At 46.9% G+C, this 12,384-nt stretch overlaps 1 protein-coding gene across 1 annotated transcript; it reads left to right on the forward strand.

Annotated features, from left to right (window-relative positions):
- The first annotated feature begins 912 nt into the window (after positions 1-912).
- On the forward strand, positions 913-3,694 carry LOC114634646 (odorant-binding protein 2a-like). The gene is made up of 6 exons (XM_028783237.1): positions 913-999; positions 1,517-1,650; positions 1,856-1,926; positions 2,596-2,706; positions 3,305-3,406; positions 3,669-3,694. Exons 1-6 carry the CDS (start codon positions 913-915, stop codon positions 3,692-3,694), a joined length of 531 nt encoding a protein of 176 aa, XP_028639070.1.
- Positions 3,695-12,384: the final 8,690 nt, after the last annotated feature.

A 12,384-nucleotide genomic window follows, 5' to 3' on the forward strand; every position in this document is an offset into this window, starting at 1 on the left:
CAGAGGAGGGAGCAGCAGAAGCTCAAGTCCCCTGGTTGGACATGAACCCCTTGAGTTCACAGATGTGAACCCTTTCGCTGATTCCTTTAGGGGAACATACTCATGACCCTAATATGTGCCTGGAATTCTTCATGCAGCCAACTTACAGTTGAGATGTAAGGAAATTGCACCCTAACTGGTGGTTCAGTAGAAGAACACTGGCCGTTTAGTGAAAAAGGACCCAGATATCTGAGAGTAAGAAGTGCTCTTAGAGAGCACAGCTGGCCTCAGGGCAGGAAGAGGTGGGTCAGGGGTCATGGTATTGCCTAGTGCCATGGGGTCTATCCTGCTGATGCTTAAACTGACTCCAGTCAGGAATTTGTGTCCCCACTTACAGGAAAGTCCAGGTGGTGTATCCATGTAGGGAAGGGACAATGAGGTGAGTCCCCAGGCAGGGGCCAAGCCATCTGGGGCCCAGCAGATGGTCTCTGATTGTGAAGCTCAGCCTAGTTCTCAGCAGCAGGAGGTCAGTGGCCAGGTCTCAGGGAGCATAGCTCAGGGCAGCCATGGGCAGATGCAGGACAAGGTTGTGAAGAGAAGCCTGGCTCTCCCTCCCTCACTGCACCTGAGTTGCTCATCCCCCAGCGTCCTTTGTGAGCACAGCACTTGGGTGGCACACACCTTGCAGGGCATTGTGTGTCTTTCTTTATCTGCAGGTGACACTAGGTCGATAGTCATCAGATCCCAACAACAACAACAACCTTCAGCTCCATGATGGATGTGCGTTTGGCCATAAGAGATGGACAGGAGGGACATGGTTAGTGCCAAGTGGGCACATGTCCCTGTCCATGGGGATATAAAGGGCACCCGGTGAGGAGCCAGAGCACACACTGCCCAGGTGACCTGCCTTGTGTGAGAGCCCAGTGACTGGAGATGAAGAGCCTACTCCTCACCATCCTGCTGCTTGGGCTGGTGTCTGTCCTGAAGGCTCAGGAAGCCCCATCAGATGACCAGGAGGATGTGAGGATGGGAGGGACAATGGGTGGTGGTAGGAGATGGCCTGGGCCTGGTTGGTGTTGGTCCACTGGTTCAAGTGATGTCCTTGAAGACTCAAGTCTAACCCTGCATCCCAGCATGGTCAGATCAGGGACACTACTCTTTTGCTAGCAGAACCTGTCCAAGAGCACTGGCCTGGAGTAGGAGAGTGGTGTCAAGCCATGGGTCTTTGCTTGAGTGGCATGGGATACCCGAAGTTTTCATAGTGTGTGATTTTTAAGACAGAGGACTTCTTCAGTGCTGACTTCCCAACCTCCAAGAGCATACACATAGAAAACAGAGGTCCTGTGGCCTCACTAGGCCAGATCTCCCAAGATTGGGCTCTCTCTATAGTGGGCATGTGTGGGGATGTGTGGTGTCAACCCTCTTCAGAGCTGCAGCCTAGGCTCTGGAATGTCTGTTCAGGCTGCAGGCTCAGGCACTAGAGCCTGGGAACAATAGGAACCAGGCTGGACATTATTCTGGGCTCTGTCTTCTGCAGTTCTCTGGGATATGGTACATAAAGGCCACAGTACGTGACAGGAATCACACAGACAGTAAGAGACCTATGAAAGTGTTCCCCATGACCATGACAGCCCTGGAAGGAGGGGACTTAGAGGTCCAGATAACATTCTGGTGAGTGTCCCCATCAAACCTCTGAAGGTGTCTTTCTTGTCTTTTCTATTCTGATTTTGGTATAGGTGACTGAATGCCCCTGCCTTTGAAGGGGCTTGCTGTCATGCCGTAGTCTAAATTTTGGGCATGATCTTGATATAAATCACTGGCATTGCCTGGTCAGACTAATATGCCTGGTAACTTGAGTATGGCTTCTGTTTTACAGGAGGAAGAATCAGTGTCACATGAAAAAAATTGTGATGCATAAAACTGATGAGCCTCGCAAGTACACTGCCTGTGAGTGTCCTGAAGCCCAGGGTCTCCTGCAGGGGCATGTTTCTATATGGAGGCTGCCTGCCTTTTTTAGCTCCAAATATGGCTGCCCAGTCACAGTGCATATATCAGATATTAAAAGTCACGAGTTAGTCTGCACCAGATACTAACTGCTCTCCCATGCCCATCCCCTGGGAACTCATGTATAGCCCTTGACCCTTAAGTAAGCATTGCTAAGAACAGGAAAGCAGGGAAGAAAGGGTCAGGTCTGGAGCCAAGCTCGGCCCTTACCTTGTTCGGAATCCTCAGCAGGAACTGGCAATGTCCTGGAAAATGGCTTCTGTTTAATTATGGAGATCATGGAAAGACTAGAGCTGGACAGGGTGGGTCTCCTGTGTAGCCAACTGCAACTGTTCCTGAATACTTTTTTTTTTAAAACCTCCAAATGTTTTTCAAGAAATGAAATGCTGCTGGGCAGTGGTGGCGCACGCCTTTAATCCCAGCACTTGGGAGGCAGAGGCAGGTGGATTTCTGAGTTTGAGGCCAGCCTAGTCTACAGAGTGAGTTCCAGGACAGCCAGGGCTACACAGAGAAACCCTGTCTCGAAAACCAAAAAAAAAAAAAAAAAAAAGAAAAGAAAGAAAGAAAAGAAAAGAAATGAAATGCTAAGAGCTATTTCTCTGTTCACCTTAGTCAAAGGCAAGAAGGTCTTCTATATTCAAGAGATTCCTGTAAAGGATCACTACATCTTCTACTGTGAAGGCCAGCACCATGGGAAGTCACATCGGAAGGGGAAACTCGTGGGTGAGGAAACAGAGACCCTGTGTCTTGTTCTCAGTTTCAGCTTCTAGTAGCTATCAAAGAGCAGCAGCCATGCTGGCCACTGAGGACTGGAGAGCCTCAGTGTGATGCCCAGACAGTATGTAACATCCAAAGTGAAAAGTGGGTCAGCTGGGAGGGGACCCAGCTTATGTGACCTGTGGAGGTCTGAGCATTCAGCAGGGGTTTCCACTTCTGGAGCTGGCAAATGACATTTCTAGAGATCTCAGGCATCTACCAGTCAATATGAAGATGAATAACCTGACAGAGACCTTGAGGTATAGATAGGATTTCCCAGGATCAGGAGATAGCTCCATGCTTTTGAGTTCGAGATCTCTTAAAGGTCTGGGAGTGACCCTGAAAACCTTTTAAGGTTCACAAAGGGTTGTCGGGGTCACTGAGTGTCTAGGAGTCCTCATCCCAGAGCAGCATGTCTCCTGCCAGGGTCCTCCTCCTCCTTGTCCTCACTGCTCCAGGTTGGCAGCCCCAGTGCTGCTCAGTGCTCTTGACCTCTGTCACTGGTTCCCTGCAGAGCAGAGCTCTGCATTACTGCTGCCCTGCTTACCCAGCCCTCTCCCCACAGGGAGAGATCCTAAGGAAAACCCAGAGGCCATGGAAGAATTCAAGAAATTTGTAAAGAGCAAGGGATTCAGAGAAGAAAACATCTTTGTACCTGAGCAGTTGGGTGAGAGAAAGCTTTGACCATGAGGTCCCCGAACCCAACCTCTTTCTCTCCATGTTCCTGTATGCCTCCGGGTACCTTGTGTGTCTGTGTGTCACTCTATGTTTCATGTGTCTTCTTCCCTCCCCTTAAATCCCATTGCCCCCTCATAAGGACATCAGATCCCAGCTTCAAGTCTTGGCTTTGGGAGGATCTGAGCTGCAGATGTGATGGGTCCTTATCCAAGAGCTCCTTCTTACCCTCGCCCTGTTCTTGCTTTCTACAGATCAATGTGTGGCTGAGAGTGACTAGGGTAAGTAGCCTCCCAGAAGGATTATGGAAAATCTAACTTCCTTGGTTCTGGTGTTGGAGGATCCATATGCTTTAATCTTTACTCACTCACTTGTGCAGAAATAGTTTCAAGTAGTGATCCCTCATTAATCCCTGAACTCTGCTTTCTGCCTGGCTATACCCTTCATCTCCATACCCAGGGACACACACACATTTGCCAGTCATGGGTGTAAGAAACAGAGTCACTCTCATGCCTGTGGCTGTCCACCAAAACTGCACCCATGCTTCAGGATGGAAGACCACTGGCCTGCTTCTCCCACTCCTCTCTATTCTCGTTGGCCCAGCAGCCCATCATGGATACACTTGCTGATCCTGCCCTAACGCCAACTCAGTTCTGAGACATCCTTGGAGCTCCCCAGCCCTGGACCATTGTTCTCACCTTCATTGATGGACTTCCCTTCACCCTTGGCTTCACCCTCCCCCAGCACTAGCTTCTCTGAATAAACCATCTCAAGTCATTCGGGCTCGGTGTTGTTTGCAGACGGCCTTGTATTGGCAAGCTTCTGTGAAAGTGCTTGAGGGTCACAGAAGGTGATTGAGCTTGGTAAATGCATGTTACAGAGGCTGGAGGGTGTGACAACCCTGGATGGTGACAAGAAAGTGGTTTAAGGTATTTCGGAGGAATGAAAAAATGATTCAAATGGAAGATTTTGAGGTTGGTAAATGCAAGTGTTTTGTACATTTAAAAAGATTCTTATAAGCTTCAGGAAATCCACTTGAATCCCCTTCCCACAGGTCAAATGGACTCCAGATAAGTACTGTCAATCAACAGCCTGTTTCCCTCCCCACCTGCCTATTTCTGAGGGTGGGATCTAGTCCACTTTCCTTGGTTCTGGAACCCCCACCCCAACCTGCCAAGGTCCTAGGCCTAAAAGTTTCAGATGTATAATATACATACATATGTATATTATACATATGTGTGTATATGTGTACATGTGCATAAGCATATGCATATATATTATACATATGCGTATGTATGTGTTCCAGCATCCTATCGGGTCTAGGTGTTCCTTCAGAACTTGCATCCAGGAAAGCTCCAAAGCAGTTACCCATAGGTGCTCTGGTCAGCCTCACACATTGCTTGAGCTGGGCCTATACACTCTTAGTCCCAGATTGTCCCACAACCTGAACAGCAATGAAACAACCAGCTCTACCTGGACTTGGCAAACATTCCAGTCTCCCTCCCCCATAATGACACCCCGATGTCAGGAGGAAGTACTTAGTCATAGGAAATTATGTTGCCCTTTATTTATTTATTATCAATAAAAGACTGCCGGGCAATGGTGGCTCACGCCTTTAATCCCAGCACTTGGGAGGCAGAGACAGGCGTATTTCTGAGTTCGAGGCCAGCCTGGTCTACAGAGTGAGTTCCAGGACAGCCAGGGCTACATAGAGAAACCCTGTCTCGAAAAACAAAAAACAAAAACAAAACAAAAAAAAAAGACTGGGATGCTGAGCTTAAGAACCTGGGACAAGTGCTGAGTTGCATATCTTACATACCAAAGCAGATCTGGCTTCCTAGCATCCCAAAGTCCCTATCTGGCATACTCTGTTCCCAACCCTGAACTTTCCAGCTCAGAACAAAGCTGGGCTGTCCTTCCCCTAGAGGCTCTTTTCTATATAACCCAGACATTTAGGTTTTTCCTGCTATTTTCTATTCCCTGTTTCCATCTCTCTACATGTGCATGCTTTCTCTTTCTCTTCCACCTCCCCTCTGTACTTCTTCATGGCGACTTCCCTGGCCTCCTTCCGTGGAACCAGTGAACTTGCCTGCATGAGAGCAGCTTCCCAATAAACTGGCATTTATATATATTTAAATCACATAATGTTGTGTGACAAATCTTTTCCTGGAGAGATGCAATACACTTTATTTAGGAATCCCATGACAGCTCAAAGTACAAATATCACGAAAGGCCATCCTGATGAACCAGAGTTTTATTGGGATTGCTTACGAAGGATGGGGCGGGTTCCTTACAGAAGCAGAAGTGACTCAAAGACAACTATATCACAAAGGCCCACTCCAGCATGGGTGACAGCTCTGCTGGAGACTGGTTTTCATGCTTCCATTCAACCAGGAATCTGTGTGCCCAAATGCTAAAGGTCCTTGTTGCCAATTGGTTTTTAATCGATCAATAAAGATGTCAGTGGCCAATGGCTACACACAGGACGAGACACTTAGAGTTGTTCCAGGGATGATTTAGAGAGGAATGGGAGATTCACCATGACTCAGGGTAGAAGGATAGGATGCCGGAGCAGTAGGAAATACAGCCAACCAGTCACGTGAGATTTCAGCAAGTGGCCAGTGGCCATTTCCCCAATTGGGTCTGGGGTAGCAGGGGAAGGTTTAGAGTGTCCAGCCTTTGAAGTAGCCAAGGCATTTTAAAAATAAGCTTGTGTGTGTGTGTGTGTGTTTCACAAATCCAAAGATAACTTCTGGGCAGTAGCACAAATTGGTTTAGCCAAAACTCCCACTACAGATTGCATGCAACATAGTGGGCAAGTACACACTATTAAAATAATTTAGAGATTCCTGAATGAAAAAGACAATCTACATGCACCATGAGATAAATTTAGGAGGAGGGGAGATTCGGTTTCTTAGCTAGCCAAGTCAGAGTCTTCAGTCACTCAGTTCCTGCACAAGCCTTGAAACTAGAACAGAGGAACACAGCTTCTGGCAGGGGTTTTCCCTGAGCTACCTGCTGTGAGGAAGACAGTAAGAAACAAACAACAAAAGCTGCCTGTCTCTAGCCACCAGATAAATAAAGGATAGAGATTTCATAAATCCAATTTGTTTTTAAGGATAGAAAGGATTAGACAGATTTTACCCTAGCCACATGTAGATTTCTTCCCCGGAAGTTTGAAACTGATATGAAGAACTTAAGCTGAGAAGCTGGGAGTCCCTGCTGTGCAAAGAGCCAGGTCAGCTGCTCCAAGGAAGAAAATGAGAGTCAGAGAAGCAGATGGTAGACACAGCAGACACAACAGAAGGGAGAAGGTAGGGAGAATGAATGAACAAATACTTTAAAGATATTTAAAAGTCTTACAAGGGCAAGTTCTCAGGATCTCTGAACATGTCTACAAGGGGTTTCTGAGATTTTCAGTCTGGCATGACAACAATTAGACCTAGAAATAGGCTCATACAGTAAGTAGAAGGGAATTTAATTAAAATTAAATACACAGTTGAATAAATATATTGAGGCTTTTGATCTCAAATTATAGATCAAAGAGCAGGGGGTAGGTAGAAAAAACTTGCTCCAGACAGATAATAGAAACTTTTGTTAATTCAAGGTATATGAAGAGAAAGAGGCATGTTACAATATGTACCCACAGAGATATTAATCTACATAGTAGGGAGGATTTAAGCATACATAGATGTATACGATATTGAGGCTTTTGATCTTAAATTATAGGTTGAAAGGCAGGAAGTGGTGCAGAAGCACTGTCTCAATGGTTAATATTTGTTTAGATTGCTTTAACTGTTGTTTTTGAGTTGTTTTAATTATCAAAATGCATGTAGTTACATGTTTGGTGCTTATATTAAAATTCCTCTGGGAGAGAGGTCAAGCTATACCTTTAATGATTTCCAGTTATTGGACCAAGGACATGCTATTTTGGGAGAGAGGCTCTGTATTTGTATTGACAGGAAAGGAGTGGTGTTCCAGGCTGGAATCAAAGCATAATTCAGGTATAGAAACATAAGCTCTTTGAATTAGGAATGATGGTAGAATACTTTATCTAATTGACAAACACGATGGACTGGATTTAATTATATATTATACTCTGTGATTTATATAATTGTTATGGTTATGATTGCCCTCAATTTATGTCTGAGAGAAGAGTGGGTTTTTTTGTTTGCTTTTTGTTTTGTTTTGTTTTTACTTTGGACAGAAAAGGTGAGGTGTTGGAGATTGGTTCTAAAGCACTGATTCAATTGGGAACCTGGGTGCCCAAATGCTAACGGTCTTTGCCCCCAGTTGGTTTTTGATTAATCAATAAAGATGTCAAAAGTCAATGGCCTGCCCAGGGTGTGACACATAGAACTGCATGGGCAAAAAAGGAGAGAGGAACAGGAGATTCGCCATAACTCAGGGAAGAAGGATGGGATGCAAGAGCATCAGTAAATAAAGGCAACCAGTCATGTGAGATTTCAGGTAAATGGACATGTGCCCCTTCCCTGATAGGGCCTAGGGTAACAGAGAGAGATTTAGGAGTGCCCAACCTTTGAGGCAGTGAAGGCATATTAAAAATAAGCTAATGTGTGTGTATGTACCTTTCATTCAAGGCTCCAAAGATAGCCTCTGGTAGGTGCTGGAGTGGGATTTGCTGGGAGCACAAAATAGTGTGACCAAAACTCCCCCTGCACAGCTGCTTAGGTGACGTTGAGCTCCAGGGGCTTGTGTCTTGTGCTCATTCTGTCTAATTCTGTGACCCCATTCACAACACCAGCTTTTCTGCCTCCAGGGAGAACCTGTAGCAACACAGAGGTCACCTCTCTCCTGTGGGGAAAGCATCCTCTCATCTCTGGCACCTCTCCTCCCTCCTTCCCCGTTCTTCCTCACACACTCTTCCTCTCTTTTTCCATCTCCCAGCCTTTCCCATCAAAGAAAACAGTTTGTGAGCAACTTCTTTGCCTAGGAGAGCTCCAGCAAACTACATACTTACTGCTGAAAAGCTCAAAGGTGGCTGGATAATACCACCTGACGCCAAGACCCAAAAGACAGTGGAACAGTCTTGGTTGTCACAGCTCAGATAGGATTTGACACTCAGAGAGGCTCACAATGGCCCAGATATTTGTGTCTACCTACACTTCATGTGTTGAGACATAAGTTCAAGGAGATGGGGTGGGGGTGGCTTTCAGGAGAGGTGCAGGTCTCATAGTGTAATTAATAGTTTAAAGTGAGCAGAGAGGGGACCAGAGAGGGCTCTTCCCTTGTACCAGGTAAGGACACAGTGCTTCACAGCCATCTGAGACCAGGAAGTGGGCCCTTAACAAACACCAAACCTGCCAGCTCCCTGACCTTGGGCTCCCCCAGCTCTGAAACTGTGAAATCAATTTCTGTTTATGAGCCACACAGTCTATGTGATTTTGTCCTCAGAGCCAAGTCAAACTCTGAGGAGGCACTCCCAGAGCGCCCTGCTGAATGCCCTCAGCCAGAAGCTCACAGGGCACAAAAACAAAACAGACTGGAACTAACGGGCAACATGGAAAACTTTCTTTCACAAATGGCTGAATAGCAACGACTGCAATTCTCTAGCATGGTCAAAACCTAAACGAGAGACCTGTAGTTAAATGAAGGCTGACAAGGTGACTTCATGGGCCCCGTTGAAGGAGAAGGGTCAGGATAAGAAAAAAAATCTTATTTATAAGAGGAGGCAGTATCAGGAACTGGAGGAGATCTGAGAGAAGGACAGAGGGTCAGGAAATCGAACAAAAATAGGTAGCAGGGGGGATAAGGAACTGGGGATAGCCACTGGGAGATCCCAAACAACCAGGGAAATGTGAGGCTCCCAGGTCCCAAAGGGGATGACTTTATCGGAAATGTGTAGAGAAGGAGGAGAGAGAACCTGTAGAGACCACCTCCAGTAGATAGGCACGGCCTCCTGTCAAGGGATATGGGTCACCCACCCATCTCAAACTTTTTAACCCAGAAATGTTTCTGTCAAAAGGAAGAACAGGGTCAAAAAATGGAACAGAGACTGAAGGAAGAGCAAACCAGCGATGGCCCCACCTAGGAATCAATCATGTCTGCAGACACCAAACCCAACACTGTTGACCTGGTCAAGAGGCACTTAAAGACAGGAACTGAGTGAGGCAGTTCCTTGGGAGGTCTGGCCAGCAACTGACCAATGCAGATGTGGATGCCTGGAGCCAACCATCAGTCTGAGCTCAGGGAATGTGGCAGAAGGACTGGAGGAGGGGAGTGGGGTTGAAATCCTATTGGAAGAACAACTTCGGCTGGCCTGACCACCCAGTTCTCCCAGAGACTAGACCACCAACCAAGGAGTGTATCTGGAGGGATCCATGACTCCAGATACATATGTAGCAGAGGATGGCCTTGCCAGACAGCAACTGGAGGGGAGACCCTTGGTCCCGGGGAGGTTTGATGCCTCAGAGTTGGGGGATGCTGGAGCAGTGAGGTGGGAGAGTGTAGGTGAGTGGGGGAGCACCCTCATACAGGCAAAGGGGAGGGTGGAGGATGGACGTGGGATGGGAGGGTGGTAGAGGAGTAACCGGGAAGTAGGATATCATTTGAGATGTAAATGAATGGAATGATTAATAAAAAAATCTATACATAGAGAGAGCTGCTCTTACAGGGAAAGGGAAGATGGGTTAGACACTCATCAAGGCAGTGATAGGACAGCTGGGAATACGTAGAGACAGGTGACATACAACAGAAGGAAGAAAGCTGAAGGGACTCTAGCCAGCCTGCACATGGCGGGCGTGACTCTGGCACGCCTTGCCCTCCCCCATTCCCTCTGCCCTGATTACATTGGCCATCAGATTACATTCCTAAAGCTGGCCACCAAGGTTCACTCTTTTATTGGGCCACTTCCTCCTCCTTAGGCTGACTATCAAGGTCCAGCTATCAAAGTATTGAAGTCCAGCTGTCAAAGCCCCCTTGTTAACATACCTAAATAAAATCAATCACCTCATCCTAACATCGGGCTTCCCATTTGACCTTTATAAATCAGCACTCACCTTTGTGCCACATCTGTCCCTTCTCTAGCAAGAAGCAGCCCTCTGTCATCACCCGCCATGGGCCACCCCATACCTCTCCTGCAGCCCTGGGACAGACATCCCTCCTCCTCCCCTTCTTCTCCCTCATCCTCTAGCTCCTGTCTTTGTCTCTTATTCTCTGTTTTTGTCCCTCTGGGGCAAAGACTCTCCCTTGTGCGGAGAACTTGGTCTTGGGGTGTCTGGAGCCAATCTTCATCCTTTTCAAAAGCCAAGCCAAGCTCCAGCATGGCGGCTATGGGGAGGAGTCAGAACCTCAGGCAAAGGTCAGCAAGGAGGCCTTGCGCACAGAGCCTGGTTGGTCTATCCTCAAATCATGTCAAACCTCACATCCGGCTGCTCTTCTTGTAGGAGCAGTCACTTTCCTGCCCACATGGGCCAGATGTGGAGAACAGTGTCCCAGCTCTGAGGCTGTGGCCAGGAGCCATCCTGAGAAGGGGCTTGTTGTTTAAACCCGATCTAGCTTGGAGACCAAGAACAGGGAACCATGACGGTTCAGGGACCTGCCACAGGGCTCCGGGGTGAGAGCCAAGGAAGCAGCTGCGGAGAGTAGGGGGCTGGTATTGAGAGCCCACAGAATTCCACTGGCAGGAAGCTGGACTCTGCAGCAGAGTGCATGGGGGAAGGAACTCCACCTTTGTTGCCTAAAGCTGACCTTATCACCTGAGAGGATTCTGCAGTTTGGCAGCACACAGCCTGGGCCAGCAAGTGTGTCAGTACCTAGCTTTGAATGTCCTCTTGTGGGGTCTGAGGTCCCTGGAGCTGCAGTGGTCTACCCTGCACCCCAGTCACAGACTCCACTTTAGCAGGCCTTGAAAGTACGAAGACAGGTCCACACACAGGACAAGAGTACAAGAGCCTTCTTCTTCTATTCACACATAGCTAGAAGTATTAGCCCCAGTCATATGTCAGGGAAGGAAGTGAAAGGTCCAGCTATGTTTATATGCACATTTAATTATTTTTTGTTTACAAAGATTTAACTATGTCACCAGAAAACTCTGAAATCTGATTGAAAAGAAAACTTCCAGCAAGATAACAGTGTAATGGTCCTTTCTGCTGCTCTGGTCGGTGAGTCAGGGTCTAGCAAGAGAGAGAGTGGGGATGGAGATGGGAAGAATGGAGACAAGACAGGGAGTCTGCTCTGGAGAGGAGACAGAGTCTGCTGAGTCTGCTCTGGAGATGGAGTCTGCCCTGTTCTCTCCTCATTCTCTCCTTTTATATCTCTCCTCAAGTCTCGCCTTGAGTCTCGCCTTAGGTCTCTCAAGTGCTGGGATTAAAGGCGTGTGCCACCACTGCCTGGCCTTGATTGAAAGGATCAAGATAATTATCAGAGTGTGCTCAGCTGTTGTAGGCTGTTGAAAACAAGTCTCTTGTCAGGGGATATGGCTCAAGATGGCTGCAAAGATGATAGCCGTTTTCTGCTCAGAGTTGGCTCCCAACATCACAGAATATAAAATCAACATGAAAAATTATTAACTTTTCTACATTGAATAACAATGACAAATATGCCACAAACCCTTGAAGGTGATGCAAGTCACATCAGCCAAAAAAAGAAAAAAGAAAAGAGAGATATACTGAGGAATAACCTAGTGAAGGAGGTGTTAAAATTAAATTTCTACAGATCCTATAGAACCAATAAAGCATGAAGGACACCAAAGAGCACAGTATCAGAAAGAATGCCTATATTCATGGATTGAGAGATTCAAAGTTGTGAACATGGCAATATTACCAAAATCAAGTCTCATATTAAATACAAATTTCTGTCAAAAACCTAGTGTCACCCCTCATAGAAATACAAAATAATCGTACTGTCCATTGGGGACACAGAAGATTTAGAACTGGAGGAGTTTTTTTGGTTTTGTTTTTCAAGACAGGGTTTCTCTGTGTAGCCCTGGCTGTCCTGGAACTCTGTAAA

Source organism: Grammomys surdaster, unplaced genomic scaffold, assembly GCF_004785775.1.
Source record: "Grammomys surdaster isolate TR1022 unplaced genomic scaffold, NIH_TR_1.0 1044, whole genome shotgun sequence".
Taxonomy (NCBI): Eukaryota; Metazoa; Chordata; class Mammalia; order Rodentia; family Muridae; genus Grammomys; species Grammomys surdaster.

What these genes read in the sequence shown, in the direction of transcription:
- LOC114634646 (XM_028783237.1), top strand. Translation starts at nt 913, where the DNA reads ATGAAGAGCCTACTCCTCACCATCCTGCTGCTTGGGCTGGTGTCTGTC. An exon ending in CATCAGATGACCAGGAGGAT is followed by an intron (nt 1,000 to 1,516) that starts GTGAGGATGGGA and finishes TGTCTTCTGCAG; the next exon opens with TTCTCTGGGATATGGTACAT. An exon ending in GCCTCGCAAGTACACTGCCT is followed by an intron (nt 1,927 to 2,595) that starts GTGAGTGTCCTG and finishes TGTTCACCTTAG; the next exon opens with TCAAAGGCAAGAAGGTCTTC.